Below are 16,409 nucleotides of genomic sequence, written 5' to 3' on the forward strand. Positions count from 1 at the left end.
AACAGAATGCATAAGTGTGCTTTATGCAGAAGAAGCAAGCAGTCCTGCTTCGTAATAGGGTTTTCCTGATGCATCCTTCCCTCTAACCTTGAAAGGCTATTCAAGGAGACCCTCCACTGTGAAAGTTTATGTAAGTTGTAGGTGGATTAGAAAAGAAGTGCCCTGTGTCTATGTGTACTCAGAGTGCTTTCCATGCATGCACAAGGTTCTTTGGATTCCAGTCCCCAGGTAGTTCTAGTTGTATCCAGTATATCTCTAACAACAGTAGTACATAGGCTCAACAGTGAGCAACACCTTGAGTACAGACCAATTAAATGTCCATGAATCTCTATGGAGTGCTGCCAAAATGGTACTCAAGAGCAGTAACACACAAAAAAGTCCACAGAAGTTCCTGGCTCCAAGATTCTTATTAGCCTTCCTATCCACAGAAAGAAAACAATGAAATAAATCTATAAATCTTCCCTTTATGGTTATAGGGAAAAGTGATAAGTATAACTACTACTCATCAGCCTTTGTTTTGGCAGGGAGTGTTTAATCTTTTTTATGACTTGTGTTTTGCAGTTTACTGCTGACAGCTTAATTTTTGCTGTCTTAATAAATAGTGTTTTGTTATTTACAGACATTGCATTTCTTAAAAAAATTTGGTGGTTCCTTAAATGAAGCCATTCCTGATAGTTATAACAGATGTCTTGTCGCTGGCTTGCTTTCTCCAAGATTTATCGATGTACAGCCTTCAAGTCTGAGCCAGGTGCGTCCATGACAAATACGGAAAAGAAAATGTCGTGTTTTCACAATGCCTCTCCTTTTAAACACCCAAATCTAGTTAAATTCAGATATTGTTCCTGATCTAGGCATGCATGAAAGTAGGCTTAAATGTGTGCACTCAGGACTCATTTTAATTGACTGACTGGATCATTTGGTGATGCACATCCTTGTCTGACCAGTACAGTGGTACCTCGGGTTAAGTACTTAATTCGTTCCGGAGGTCCGTTCTTAACCTGAAACTGTTCTTAACCTGAAGCACCACTTTAGCTTATGGGGCCTCCCGCTGCTGCTGCACCACCAGAGCACGATTTCTGTTCTCATCCTGAAGCAAAGTTCTTAACCCGAGGTACTATTTCTGGGTTAGCGGAGTCTGTAACCTGAAGCATATGTAACCTGAAGCATATGTAACCACTGTATTATATAGTATTCATGCCTTTAACATCCGCCTAAAAACTTTATAAATGGGGCCCTGCCACAAAATGTTATGGAAGGAAGCACTTGTTTTCCATATTCCAGATTTCTCCATATCTATGGGCTAGAGACACATTTTCAAATAGCTTTTCAGTGTAAACCAAGAACTGACCTATCCAGACACTGTGAGGATCCTTTTGATATCTGTTTTTCTTCCTTTTTCATCTTTTCCCAGTCACATTCCTCCATTCCAGGGGTCCTTTACCTTTACCTTTATCTGTACCTGTACCTATTATAAGCATGAGAATACTTGAATCAGCATTAGGAGTGATTGATGAGTTTTTATTATTATTTTGTTTTAGGAAGAGCAATTTGAAGCTGTATTGTCAGCTGCTATCCAAACTAGTTCCTTAGGACTTCTCACTAGCTTCATCAAACAGTGGACCGCTGAAGGTAAATAAAGCCTTACAATTTGATTAAAATTTCCTCTAGCACGTAAAACTTATTATGATAACTTCTGCTTTTTTCTTTCTTTCTTTCTAAGAGCAACCAGATTCTGCCCCTAATTTGCGCTTTGTTCTTGAATGGACATGGAATAAAGTGGTTAGCACTAAGGAAGACTTTGTTCGACTATGTAAGTAGTATGATTTAGTGGTATGAAAGTTTCTGTTGAGCATATTTAGTAAATGGGCTGGGTTACTTGTTCATCTAGTGATAAGGGAAAGCATGTTTAAACTCACTTAAACTAATATTGTCATAATTTTTGTCTTTGTTTTAAAAGGTGTCCCACTATTTGATGGGTCATCTAACTTTATTGGTCCACAAACTCTACAGTCTTTGCAGCACTGCGAGTTACTTCTTAGCAACCTTAGCACTGTTTTGAGCTGTTTTGTAATGGAAGCACAAGAACTCACAGAAAAAGGTGTGTAAATGAGATCCAATCTAAGGTGCACATTTTATGTAACTTTCTAATGAATTGGAATGTCATTCCCCCCCTCCTGTAAGTCAGTTTATGTATGTGTATTTACAGCTGTTTTAAATTTCATCTCCTTGGTGAAGAGAGAGGGCCTCTATTTTTAAATTTTATTTTAATAATAATAACTGGTGTCTGATTGCAAAATCATAGGATGTTTGTACCAAAAAGATTAAAGGAAAGCTTTTTCAGAATTTCTAGACTTTTAATTCTGGGTCTTGAACTTCTAATACAGTTGGCTTGGTATCTTTTTATGGCTGTACTTGGGATGGGAGTTGTATGTTTTAAAATCAGTCTGGAGGGAAGTAGAGCCAGAATTGACGACTCTGTTCACCAAGATGCGAGAAGGAATGCATACCCAAGTAGACTGTTAATATACCAAGTAGCTAGACGATGACAGTTTGCATTGTGACAGTTTACCAGTGAATGATCTGCTGTGATCTATCAGTGCTTTCAAAAGGATGCATTATGCTTAAAAGCTGACACAACTTTGTTGCTTTATTTTCAGGCATTACAGATCTGACAAATAAGCAGGTTGTAACCAGTCTCCTTTCACTGTATGTGCAAGTGGTCATCTGGTTCTGTCGATCCAGCCTTCTTCCAGAAAGTTTAGGTAAGCCTTTAAAAATCGTATTTCAGTTCTCGGACACAACTCAGTTGCATCAAAATAACCTGATACATGAACAAGCCTATCTTTAATTCTAATCCCATTGGCTAAAATTTGACTAATACAGCATTTATACTTTTCAGTGATTTGAGTAGCCAAGTGGTTTGCAAAGGTAGTTTTCAAAAAATGTGGTAACACTGGTAGTTTCTCTGCTGCAGTAGAGTTCAACTGTTTTCAACAACAACAACAACAACAATGACATTTTATTAATTATACCCTGCCCATCTGGCTGGGTTTCCCCAGCCACTCTGGGCGGTTCCCAACAGAATATTAAAAATAGAATCAAACATTAAAAACTTTCCCAATTCAGGGCTGCCTTCAGATGTTTTCTAAAAGTCAGATAGTTGCTTATTTCCTTGACATCTGATGGGAGGACGTTCCACAGGGCAGGTACCACTACTGAGAAGGCCCTCTGCCTGGTTCCCTGTAACTTGGCTTCTCGCAGTGAGGGAACTGCCAGAAGGCCTTCAGCGCTGGACCTCAGTGTCCGGGCTGAACTATGGGGGTGGAGACGCTCCTTCAGGTATACTGGGCTGAGGCTGTTTGTTCTCAAAATGCAGAGATGATCATTTCTCTGTGTTCTGTTTTTAGTTGTTTTCATTCAACTGTTTCTAAAATGAGCATTTCTCTCTTGTCGGTAGATGAAGATATGCAGTTGTCAAAACCGTTCTATAATTACCAACATATACAACATTTTTATGCTGGGTGTCGTCAGAAGCTGGAACGTTTATCAAGGTAATCTCTTAGTAAATGAAGTTTCAAATTACGTCATAGCCTATGGATTTTCATTATCAGGGAGATAAGCACCAAGGTGTAGGCAAGATTGCTTAAGGGACTCGCTTTCATTTCAAAAATTGCAAAATGTTTGCCTATGGACACTCATTGTTTGCAAAATACTTACCGTATATAAACATTACTTCTACAAGCACTATAACTGCAGTTTTTGTTCTTCCTTTCTCTTATATTGTCGAACTGTATGCTGTTCTGTCAAGCTCTGTTGTAGCATGTAATAAAAATCTATGCCTAATAAAATCCAGCTGCTTGCTATATTCAGGAAAGCTTAAATTGGTTTTAATGGCTTTACAGAAGGAACATCTGCAGTCAGAGTGAGGAGCCTTAGACCAGGGGACCAAATACATTCCTCCACTGTCTATGACACTTGGGACTCTTCCTAGCGACATGCCCTCTCCCAAGCTATACCCAAGCTATACCCTTCCCTGACCCTGTTTCGAATGCCACTTGAATGTTCTCCTTGGCTAGAATGTGTCCTTGAACTCTGAGGATACCTATTGCTTGCCTAGATGGAAGAATAGGGTATTTGTGTGTTTGTGCATAGAAACTCGGCTACTTTACTAAGGTAAAATTTGCATTCATTGTCCCACCCACTTTTTCCTCTGGCCCCACCCACCACTGATATGCAGCTCCCAGAAGGTTATACAGAAGGGAATGTCACTGTCAGGCTGAAAGGTTTCCTACAGAGATCCCTGTACCAATGCATTCAAGTTTTCAAAGTTTGTTTCAGATTTCTCGCTCTCTATGAGAGAACTCTAAATTGCACAGTCATTTAATAGAAATGGTAAATATGCTTTCAACATCTGGGAAATAAGTTTTTTTTAAAAAAACAACAACTTTTTTTTATTCGTAGAGGCAAATGGAACCCTGATTGTTTGATGATTGATGGATTGATTTCCCAGTTAGGCCATTCCGTAGTGAAGTTGTGGCAGCGAGATGATGGAGGAACAGGAAAATACCCTCCTCCTACATTACATGTAAGTATGATTGGTGAAGATTTTTTAATATTTTAACAAATTGAATACTGTACTTGACTCAGTGTGTTCTGCATTATAGGCACTACTTGATCTCTACTTACTGGAAAATATTGAAGATCTCTACAAGCATGCAACTGTATCCTTTCAAAGACTTAAATATAATGTTGTCTTTAAAACACATCATGGCAATTCATGAATGTGTAGAATTTAAGGCGTATGATGAAGAAAACGTAAGATGTCCAAAAGCAAGGAATTGCAAAAAAGAGCAGTATCTGCCCTCTCATGGACTTAGAGAATATCAACCTGAGGACTGTGCTACAATGTGGAGAACAGAACCGCCAGTCCTATGACCTGTGCATGTATTGCACACCATAATCAAGGATCTCAAATTACTAAACTAAATCATTATTTAAAAGCTTTAAAGTTTTAGCTTTTTCTACTCCCCCCATACAAATACAAATTAATTGTATATATTATTTTTGGGACCTCATAATTTTCACATAACCATAAGCATAATCTGTTTCTTGAAATATAACCTTTTTACATAAACTGATTCAGTTCTTATTGGAATAGCATTGAGTTGATTCTCTTCCCCCACCCCACCCCCAGCTTTTTATGTTGGACACTTTACTCTGCATTTCTCTTACTCTGGTGAGAAACCCTCAGATCTCCCAGACCTCAGTCTGAACCGCAGAGGAATTTATAAAGCAAGCACGACATCTTGCTGTGCTGCAAGTGTAGCTCCTTTTAAGTCTTTCGGAGGCTCAGTTCTTTGTTTAGGGGGGAGGTGCAAGTGTTTGTCTTTGTAGTTTCACTTGGCTGCTAATCCTCAGCACAGTGTCATAGGCAATAAATAAGCTTAGTGACCTGGGTTGGTTGCATCAACAAATTTTGTTTGGCTATCAAGGTGATGCAAGATGCATGGACCTCTAGTTGGACACTATATAAAATTTAAATATTTGGTAAATCTCATTGTTACAGGCAGCATCCTAATTCTTTAGATATCTCTTAATTTTTTTGCTTCATACACAAAGTTAAGGTTTGTCAGCTACCTATGTCAAGCATTGCTTAATTCTAGCATTTTTCTCCATTGTAATGCAAGTTCTTGTTGTTAAATAATTGCTGCATTCCAAAAAATTGTGGGATATTTGTATATGTTAAATAATACTGTTATGCAGCACTGTATTCTCTCAGTCAGGATGTCTGTTACAAATACATCTACTTAAGCATAAGGTTATAGTTAAAAGAAGTGTAAGCAAAATGAAAATAACAGCTACTGCTGTTCCACAAGGGCTTTCACTGGAACTCATGCAGTTTTATAACAGGTTCCCTAGCAGTTTGCATGCTTCAGCTCAAATCAGTGGTTGAGCAAACAAGAATATACTTGGACTTTGGTTGTTCTCATGCAAATTACCAACACAAGATATTAATTATTGGGGACAAAAAACCAAAGGAAGAAGCTGCAGGAAAGATGGTTTTATGTTGTACAATGTGTCTGTTCTAGCACGTCATAGAAAACAAACTCAAATAATGATTGCCCTTAATATTTATAATTAGACAATTTATTTACTATTGGACATCATGCATTCCTGTCCAAACAAGGCTGATACTTCAGTGGGCTCCTTCCCAACCGCATTTGCAATTCCTATAGGTCTGGTTAACTTAATCCAAGGTTTTTGGTGTTTGGATCACAATGACTTTGAGGTGGGTATATGAAGTGATAATTCATTGGTCTGTCTAGCTCAGTGGCAGTGGCTGTTCAGGATTTCAGATGGCCTTAGCTGGAGATGTTGAGAATTGAACCTGGGAACTTTTGCATGCAAAGCAGATAGTCTGAGACTGAGCTATGGCCCGTCTTCAATTTAATGGCATACTAATTGAATAAAATTATAATGCTTTCTAGTGCAATGGTTTCTGTATTAGCTCTAGATTCAGGATCATAGTGGGCTGATGCTGCCAGTAGCTTATTGGCTTCACCAGTGTGGGACATGACTATTACCCTGGCAACAGTCCCTTTCAGTGTAGATGGGGAAAGAATTAGAAATCATCTGGCTTTGAGCTGTCAGTTCTCAGCATCACTGCACTAGCTATACTAACACTAACTGACCTGCTTACAATGTCTTGTATAACTTGCTTTAGTGGGAGCACAACTAACTGGTGGCACTATAGGACAGATCTAACTGTCCTATAGAATTGGTGTATATGTTGAATTCCATAATTTCATTTCAGTGTAGAAAACTGTTTAGTAGAAAATAGATTGAAAGTGCACAGGAGGTTTCTGAATATTGCCTTGTACTCTTGCAGAATTCCCTGACCTATCTGTTTCATCCAGCTACAATCAAATTGCCTTGGCAGCACATAAGGATAATTCAGTTCTTGATGTGTCAAGGAGAGCACAGGCGAGCCCTCCGATACATACAAACAATGAAGCCATCATTGATGAGCAACAGTGAAGTAACACTTCACCTTACTGTCTTGCTGTTTAACAGGTGAAAAAAGTGCAGCATTTATTTTTTACTCTTTCTGATATCACTGTATTCAAGAAGAAAAATGTTCCCCAGTTGATAAGATACTAATACTCATTTTTATGGTATTGGTGTGCTTTTTAAATAAATAAAATAAAATAAAATAAATGCCATGATAGCATGTATTGGATGAACACCTACATCCTTGGCACATCTGTAATACTAATTTTTAATGCAATTTTCCTGTAGCAGAAATATCTGTCACAACATTAATCTACTTTTCAAAAATTGATTACAGTTGTATGGTGGAAGCTTGGAGTGTGCTGCGGCAGCATTCTACTCGGTTAAATGTAGAAGATATGCTTAAACATGTATACGAAACCTGTCAGGGGCTGGGACTGATGGAAGATTTGCTAAAGCTACCATTCACAGAAACTGAACAGGTAATCTTGGGGATGAATAACTTCTGAAAGTACAATTCTACTCCAAAAAGTGATTGGAAATCTCATTGACACTATGTACATGTGTGTTTGCATAATTAGATCCTTATTGCTCCAGAAAAGGAAGCTTAATATTCTAAATCCTTTTTTCCCCTTAGGAGTGTCTGGAGAAGTTCTTGAGGACAAGCGCTGGTGTTAACAATCATGAGTTCCTCTTAGTTCATCATCTTCAGCGTGCCAACTACGTTCCTGCGCTACAGCTGAATCAATCACTGAAAGCTAATCTCATGGTAAGCCTTAATATTTTTTAATTGATTCCATTTATGAATTGCTTCCCTTAAAATCTCAGGTGGGTTGAGGAGTGGCATGGAATGGCTGGAATTCTGAACCACAGCACTCCACGCCACAGCATTTTGTTTCAGGTCCCGTTTATTTAAAGTCAGTAGTGATGGAAACACTGAACTAGGGAGGGCATTCTACAACCAGGGAACCACCACTGAAAAGGCCATGTCATAGGTCAGCATCAACTACCACCAAGGCCTCACCTGCTGATTTTGGGGCCTGAAATTTTTGATAGGTACTTGGGTCCCAAGCCATTCAGGGCTTTATATGCTAGTGCTAACACCTCAAAAGTGTTAAGTGGTCTCTTCAGAGTGCGCTGCTTGCAGCTATATTCTGCACTAGCTGTATTCTCCAGATTGTCTTCAAGGACAGACCCACATAGAGTACATTACAGTAGTGCAATCAGGAGGTTACTAGAGCATAGACAACGGAGACCAGGCTGTCCCAGTCCATGAATATCGGTTGCTGGTGGACCAGCCTAAGCTTGAGCATACTAGCCACAGAAGGCACTTGAGACTCCATTTAGAAGCTTGATTCCAAATTACAAACCTGATCCTTCAGTGGAGCAACTTATCTAAGAACATACATCGCAGACATGGGAACCACCCACCCACAATACTTCCTCCTTATCAGGACTGGTCCCCATTCACTCCATCATTGTTTCCAGACACCTGACCAACACCTTCACAGCCTCTCCTGGTTCTGATGGAATGGAGAGATAGAGTTGTGTGTCATCAGCATGCTGATGACACCTTTCTCCAAATCCACAGATGACAGCTCTGATCTAACTGGTCCCCCACCTCTGCAGAGGGAGTCATTCACAGTTAATACAAACCGCATCAGGGTTTGTATTACCATATTTTTCAAGTTTAAAATTGGGGGTCGTCTTATACATGGAATGTTGCAATTAAATATATAAATAAATACATGCTGCCATCCATATTATTTCCCCCCCAGCCTCCCCTCACTATTGAACTCATGACAAACCCTGGTCTGGTACTCCCCCGCAGCAGCCCCCACATTGTGCTTTCCACCTGGTTCCCTCAGTCGCTCCCTGGCTACCCAGACCCCCCATTCCCCAAGCACACTCACTCAGGCAGATCTGGCAGTCGCAGCTCCTTGCAGTGGCGGAGAAATCTGCTCCGGCGCCTGGGGAGGGGTGAGCTTGCCGGAGTCTGCCTGCCTCCTCCCACTCAGCCGCCCTACAGCTGGGGGGGGGGGGAGGCAGCGGGCAGACCATTTAGGCCAAAGGGGCAGAGTGCAGTTTGCTACCCTGGGTGTTTGAGAGCAGAGCAGAAAAAAGCAATTAGACTTCTGCAGCATACAAATTCCCTCTCAAAGGGTTCTTTAGCTATGATTCTTGCATTGTGGCACTGACCAGTTCCCGGCCGTCGGGGACATGTTCTCGTTCCAGCTCAGCTTCCCAGCTTTGCTCCAGTGCTGCCGCCACTCCAGTTCTTATACTGCACGTTATAATAATGCTGACTAGCTCCAAAAAATAAAAAAAAATTCCTACCGTAATTACGATACCAAATATATTGGGAAAGTTGTTCTGTTTGTTGCTTCAATATACAGTACTAAATATACTGGTATATTGAATATGTAATAAAATATCAAAGTTCTGTTTGGTGTTGAAAACATTTCTTAATTTTGGGCTCAAAAATAAGGGCCGTCTTATACATGGGGGCATCTTATACACAGAAAAAGACGGTATATTATAACAAGGTAATATTCACCCCCACCCCCGATCACCATATTCTTTCTAATATCTACTATAGCAAGAAACAGATTTTGATCATGACCTGAAGTATGTCGGGCACATGCTGTATTGAGACAGCTCCATGGTTGTTATGCAGCCATGAAGTGCTGACTGGTCTAGACAAGGCAGCATCAATGTGGATATGTGTCCTAGAATGAATTCTTCTAGGACACACTATAAAGGTTGTTTTACCCTCAATGCTCAAGATAAGCAGAACTGCTTGTATAAAATAGACTGGGTATGTGGGGTAGTATTAGTACAGTATTAGTCTTAATACAAAGAGACCCTTTCAGCATCCAGGTGTATCCATGATTATAGTTTGCATGGGACGGGGGTGGCGCTGTGGTCTAAACCACTGAGCCTCTTGGGCTTGCCGATCAGAAGGTAAGCAGTTTGAATCCCCACAATGGGGTGAGCTCCCATTGCTCAGTCCCTGCTCCTGCCAACCTAGCAGTTCAAAAGTAGATAAATAGGTGGGAAAGTAAATGGCGTTTCCGTGCGCTGCTCTGGTTTCGCCAGAAGTGGCTTAGTCATGCTGGCCACATAACCTGGAAAAACTGTCTGCGGACAAACACCAGCTCCCTCGGCCTGTAAAGTGAGATGAGCAGCGCAACCCCAGAGTTGTCTGCGACTGGACTTAACTGTGAGGGGTCCTTTACCTTTTTTAATATATAGTTTGCATAATGTACTGTTGATCTATTAATATTTGTCAGAAAAATCTTCCTATCCAGCTTTAAGAGCTCATGAGTAAGCAGTTCTATACAGTTTGACTGTGGAACTAGCTCTCCTAACCCTGGGTTTACTATTTCATGTATTTCTGTAAAGTATTAACTTAAATTCCTCTTATCACTCCTTTCTTAAACAGAATGATCGTGATCCCCGCTGGCGAGAGAGATCAGTTGCCAGAAATTCCATATTAGACCAGTATGGGAAAGTTCTACCCAGAGTACAAAGGAAGCTTGCTGTAGAGCGAGCCAAGCCTTACCACTTGCCAACTTCACTACGGCGGGAAAGTAAGTATTTTCAGTGTGTTGTGGTGAAACCTTTCAAAACTTGCTTTCAGTGTTTAATGTTGTTTTGTCTTTTTCTTTTTTTAAGTTTTAAGACCCAAACCACTGTCAACAGTTGCAAAGAAAGTTACTGCAGGAAATGTCATCACAAAAGCAACTTTAATCAATAATGTACTGTCCAAAATTGGAGAGGTATGGGTGGGAACTGAACAGAAAAACAAGTCATTTCAAAATGATATGTAAGTATTCATTTTGTTGTCACAGAAAATTACTGCAGCTTAAGTTGCCCAGTACTAAAATAGGAGCTATCCATATTCTTCACCTGCTTTCCATTGACCATAATGAATAGTCTATTACAATAGTGTTAATTTTTAGGGTAGAAACTTTGACAGATACCAGGGCCCCCCCCCCCATTACATAACATTCTAAGCAGTGTGCTGCTCTTTTATAATAGTTTTGTATGAAAAGAAGGGGGAATAAGGTTGAGCCAAAAGAGTTGAAAAGGCAGCAACTCATTGCTTAAACCTTTGCTTCCTCACCCGAACTTGAACATAATTACCTGGCTTCTGATTGATGGTGTGCTTTATTTATTCCTCTTTCGGAAGACAGTACTTGTGCATCTAATCGTTTTCATGAGCTTGTCACTCTCGTGTTTTCAACTCCTAGAACTGAAGAACAACCACCTACAGTGGATTCTTGCACTGACACAGAGATACCAGATCCATTTGTTGGGACACCAGCTACTAAATCTTTAAGAAAATGCTCCAGGTAAAATTTTTCAATAGGTGTTTGTATCCTTTAGGTGCTTTTCAGTCCTGTTGAAAATGTCAGTTGTAATGAGTGAAAATTAGTTTTGACAGTTGCCTTGAATTATATATTTTTTATGTGGGCCTTTTTAAAAATGGAAGTATATTCACAGTGTCCATGCTCAAAAAATAATCTTCTTTCTTTTAATTACTAAACTAAAATGACAGGTGAGCTGTGATAATTTATTGATAAAAGCATAAAGCAACTTCAGATTTTAAAATCAGAAAAGCCTAGATGAGTCATAGTGGTAGGGCAGGGATGGCTAAAATATCCTCCTGTTTATGGCAACACCATTTTAAATTTGTATTCTGTTTGTTAATAAAACTTAATTCTTAAACTTTTTGAAATGTTTGCAGATTGCTTGACTTGGTGGTCCAGCCTATTCCTCTTGATTCACCTTCCCTTCGAAGCAATCTGTACATGTCGCCAAGAGCTTCTGCATCCTGTATGCTTTCTAGTCCATTGCATTCCAGCCCTCGATGCTCCCTATACAAGAGCAGAGGAAGAGCACCTGAATTAAAGCTCCTAGAAACTCCTCTGGTCGTTAGGGTATGTAGAATTGTGAAGGTTTCATAAACTTGTTTGATGCAGAGGTTGAAGTGTCATGTAATTAGTGGGTTCTGCCTCCCATTTTGATATGTTTCCTCCTCCTCTTAGAGAGCTAAAGCTTTGACATCTACATCTTCCTCTGGCTTTCCTGGTTTTACTCCTCAATCTATTTTGAGATCCAGCCTTCGGACTACTCCTTTAGCTACTCCAACTGCATCTCCAGGAAGGTCTATCACACCCCCTCTGCGTGCAAAAGAAACAAAAATATCATTTATGGAAGAAAGCAAAGCTTCAGGATGGACTGCTGGGGTAGGTTGGAAGAAACAGATGCTGGAAAGTAGAACGTTTTGAGCCATATTCAGACAAGTTGATAGTTGTGCAAAGGACCTTAATTTTCTGCTTACCTTTTGGCAAGGTGGGCTTTAGTTAAATCTGGTTTATATATATGCATACATTGTGCATTTTAGGTTCATCTTTGTAAGTCACTTTGAATTTAACTTTTCTGGAATGAAGTATAAATAATAAAACGGCAGCAACAATAATAATAATAATAATGTGGGTGATTGGGTTCGTTTCCAGGTCTGCTGACACCCATGCATTTACTGTCCTATTCCAATTATGACCAAATGTGTAGAGCCAACACATACAGGCATAAGAGTCCCTTAATATACCATTTGTTACTGAATTTCTTCCTGGAGCTTTAAAACTGCATTTTGTGTACTTTGATGCATGCTAATTCCCAGGCCTATAGCCTCTTTTGCAGTCTTCTATGTTTTCTAAGTTAACATTTTTAATTCAGGAAGCCCACATCATGTTCTCATGGCTGTATCTGCATTCCAGATATGAGGTAAAGGACCCCTGGACGGTTAAGTCCAGTCAAAGGTGACTATGGGATTGCGGTGCTCATCGTGCTTTCAGGCCAACGGAGCTGGCGTTTGTTCACAGACAGCTTTCTGGGCCATGTGGCCAGCATGATTAAACTGCTTCTGGCGCAACAGAACACCATGACTTGCAATGGCATGTTTTCAAACTGCTAGACTGGCAGGAGCTGGGACAGAGCAATGGGAGCTCACCCTGTTGTGGGGATTCGTGGGTGGCGCTGTGGTCTAAACCACTGAGCCTCTTGGGCTTGCCCATCAGAAGGTTGGTGGGTCAAATCCCTGCGATGGGGTGAGCTCCTGTTGCTCTGTCCCAGCTGCTGCCAACCTAGCAGTTCGAAAGTATGCCACTGCAAATAGATAAATAGGTACCACTCCAGTGGGAAGGTAAACAGCATTTCCATGAGCTCTGGTTTCCGTCATGGTGTTCCGTTGTGCCAGAAGCGGTTTAGTCATGCTGGTCACATGACCCAAAAGGCTGTCTGTGGACAAACGCCAGCTCCCTTGGCCTGAAAGTGAGATGAGTGCCGCAACCGCATAGTCACCATTGACTGGACTTAACCGTCCAGGAGTCCTTTACCTTTACCATTCCAGATGTGCAAAGCCCTTGTATGCATGTGTGGATTGGTCAATGAATTTTAGTAGCTGGAGCCTGCTTGTTCAAAAATGCACGTCTTCATCTTTAGAAGTAAAAACATCGACTATTTCGAGCAGGGAGTTCAGGGTTTGCCTTCTGGATCAAGGCATTGAATGGTCAGAATTTTCTGCTCACTGGGGAAATGGTATTGCTGGTTTTAACTTGGACTGTTTTTTTTAAGATGACAGATAGTAAAACAAAACACAACACAGTTTCATCTGAATGCATTATTGAAGCTCACATGGAAGATATGTGGTCTAAGACTAGAGAAACTCCTGCCTTTTCAATATGCAGTCTTCAGGAAGACTATGAAGAAGCGGGCTTGTCATCAGAATGTGTGCCAGGCAATGATTTGAATAAAGCTGAACCTTCCAAAGAAACTAGTTATGGTTCTGTAAAGTCAGATCAAACTACTTCAGATTATCAAGATGCAAAATCACCAGGTGACAACAGTGATTCCTTCAGAATCTCTCAGCCAGCAGGTTTCTCCCCTGAAGATCTTGTAAACATACAAGTGTCAGCTGAGAGAGAAAGCAGTGAGGCAGTAGCAAGGGATCCTTCGCAAATGGAACAGCAAACATCTACAGATGGAGAACAGTCGGCTGGTATGTGATCTACAGATATGCAAATGAATTAATAAGAAATAGGGCATGAGAAATAGAAATAGAGTGAGATGAGCGCACAACCCTAGAGTCTGGCAAGACTGGCCCGTACGGGCAGGGGTACCTTTACCTTTAGAGCATGCTGTAACATAGGAGAGATCCATCTAATCCAGCATTGGTTCTCCAACACTGCTAAAATAAATCCTCAAACTCCCAAATAGGGCATGATGGAGATAGCCAAAACACAGCCACCATATTTGGAAACAGTACATCTGGCAGATACTGGAAAGGGGTGTGTGTGGAGAAATTTTCTATGATTCCCTCTAATAGCAAACTCAAAACACATCAATTTGGAAAAGAAGCAGTGGCTTTATATATTTGGGGGCCATCCAAGGTATGCAGAAGTATAACAATTTGTGAATCACAAGAAGAGGGTGGGGTGTGGACTGCCAAACAAGAACCTATGAGATTAAAGATTACTGGTGGCAGTTAAGCTTACAAAGAGGAAATAGAGGCAGCAAAAATTGTGGTTGGTGATAGCCAAGCCAAATTTGTAAATTCTTGCTACTAAAATCAAGACTTACTGGTGGCAGCTATACTGTATCAGTTTTTAGAAATTAGCATGAAGGATGCAATCTGTCTGTTTGTTTATGGGTTCTCCCATTCATAGGACTACCTGAAAGAGAAGGTGAAGACTATGGCTCACTTCCTGAGGATGAAGTATTTGTGATGCATCACTTAAATGCTATTCCTGACACTTCGGTCTCTTCTATACCATCTAATGAAAGGTGAACATGCCAAGTACATCTTTTTTTAAAAACCCAGATGTAGCATGCTTCATACCTTTTACATTTTTTTGCATTCAGTTTCTTGAGTACTGTGATTATGATATATTTATTATATATTTATTAGTGAAAAAAGGAACACAGCTGGAGCACCATTTCACAGCCTTGATTGTAGTGTTTGTTTTCTGTGATCAACTATCTCCCAAACAGCATGCTGATAGTTGCAAGCTTCTATTTTGATCCCCTGATAATCTCAGTCGATTGACAAATTGCAGTATCAATTGTTCAGCTTGCTTGCTTTCTCTCTCTCTCTCTCTCTCTCTACCATATGTTCAGCACATGGGAAGCACTAGACAGAGGGTTTACATAGAACTCTGCACAGAGCTTCCCAAACGCAGAGCATAGGACTAGTATAAATGCAAGTTCAAGGACCTTTGTCCCACCCACCTCTCAATCATATGACATCATAATGGCAATTGGGTCTTTGACCGTAATAAAATTATGAAATTATGAAATTATGATGATTGATATGTGAGTTATCCTATCCACATGTCCAGGTTTGCCTGTGCATGGTGGGAACAGATAAGGATCTGACCTACTGGGTAAAAAAGGTTTCCCACCCCTGCCCTAGTCAGTTTTTTTCATGTCCCACTCTAAGGCAGGAATTGACAATTTGCCACACAGTAGTGTGCAAATTAGACATTAGTGTGCATTTGGATTTTGCATAGCAACTGCCCTGAGTGAAGTGTACTCAGAGGAATATGCATAGGATAATATGCACATTAATACTTGAGAATGGTTAATCAAACAAACAGGATAGTAAAAATTTGACTTTAGTTAGCCACATCTGCAGAACTGTATAATTTGCATATATCAAAGGGGTAGATTCCAGACTTTTCCACAGAACTGGCTTTGCAGTATCTCTTGCAGTACAGTTCAATAATAATTGGAATGGTTTAAAGTATTTGTGGACAAAAATGTGTTAGTAGCTTTCATAAAACTCATTTTATTTAAAAACCGTAAGTGAAACTGTCCCTTACTTTCTTCTTATAAAGTCAAACAAATGTCCTAGAGTCCAGCATGCTGCCATTGTTGGAAAACAACCAGCTCCTTGATGAAGCAACTCCCCAAGCTTTGGAGCCATTAGGAACAGATGCTGAATGTATGTATATTTGAATAATCGAGCAAATTTTCAAATGATCAAACAGACAAGGGAAATAATATTGAAAAGCTTGAAGTTGTGTGACTTGATTCTCACTGTGTACCTTTGATGCATGTGTGCTAAAAAATCTTCTTAGCCTGGTATATTTACTTTATGTTAAAATAGTAGCTTCTGAACTATTCAAGATACCATTTTTTATTAAATGAAATGTTTAATTATAAGTATATACCCCAAAAACATTTGCTATACTTATTAAGATCTGTGCTTCACATTTTGCAGTGCTGTTGTATAATTTGGTATACTCTACAGTGGGGGAAGTGATAAGCCTCCAAATCCTGTACAAACTTAAAAGTTGGCTGTAATTGGAAATCTGGATGTGCTTTTATTT

The 16,409-nt window shown here is 40.1% G+C and overlaps 1 protein-coding gene across 5 annotated transcripts in view; it reads left to right on the forward strand.

The window, feature by feature from the left end:
• Positions 1 to 16,409, forward strand: part of AHCTF1 (AT-hook containing transcription factor 1) — a 50,583-nt gene that overhangs the window by 26,040 nt on the left and 8,134 nt on the right. For 4 of the 5 annotated variants that reach the window (XM_028724172.2, XM_028724170.2, XM_077925720.1 and 1 more), the window contains exons 12-31: positions 620 to 748; positions 1,539 to 1,629; positions 1,721 to 1,810; positions 1,958 to 2,098; positions 2,658 to 2,762; positions 3,458 to 3,551; positions 4,462 to 4,585; positions 4,665 to 4,721; positions 6,143 to 6,289; positions 6,890 to 7,074; positions 7,349 to 7,493; positions 7,649 to 7,780; positions 10,457 to 10,604; positions 10,690 to 10,840; positions 11,268 to 11,369; positions 11,765 to 11,957; positions 12,066 to 12,266; positions 13,654 to 14,077; positions 14,745 to 14,862; positions 15,915 to 16,021. In XM_028724172.2, the coding sequence (XP_028580005.2) occupies positions 620 to 748; positions 1,539 to 1,629; positions 1,721 to 1,810; positions 1,958 to 2,098; positions 2,658 to 2,762; positions 3,458 to 3,551; positions 4,462 to 4,585; positions 4,665 to 4,721; positions 6,143 to 6,289; positions 6,890 to 7,074; positions 7,349 to 7,493; positions 7,649 to 7,780; positions 10,457 to 10,604; positions 10,690 to 10,840; positions 11,268 to 11,369; positions 11,765 to 11,957; positions 12,066 to 12,266; positions 13,654 to 14,077; positions 14,745 to 14,862; positions 15,915 to 16,021 (2,884 nt within the window). The remainder of the gene's footprint in view (positions 1 to 619; positions 749 to 1,538; positions 1,630 to 1,720; positions 1,811 to 1,957; positions 2,099 to 2,657; positions 2,763 to 3,457; positions 3,552 to 4,461; positions 4,586 to 4,664; positions 4,722 to 6,142; positions 6,290 to 6,889; positions 7,075 to 7,348; positions 7,494 to 7,648; positions 7,781 to 10,456; positions 10,605 to 10,689; positions 10,841 to 11,267; positions 11,370 to 11,764; positions 11,958 to 12,065; positions 12,267 to 13,653; positions 14,078 to 14,744; positions 14,863 to 15,914; positions 16,022 to 16,409) is intronic. The other variant, XM_077925721.1, reaches the window with a different exon arrangement.

This window comes from Podarcis muralis, chromosome 3, assembly GCF_964188315.1.
Source record: "Podarcis muralis chromosome 3, rPodMur119.hap1.1, whole genome shotgun sequence".
NCBI classification, from domain to species: Eukaryota; Metazoa; Chordata; class Lepidosauria; order Squamata; family Lacertidae; genus Podarcis; species Podarcis muralis.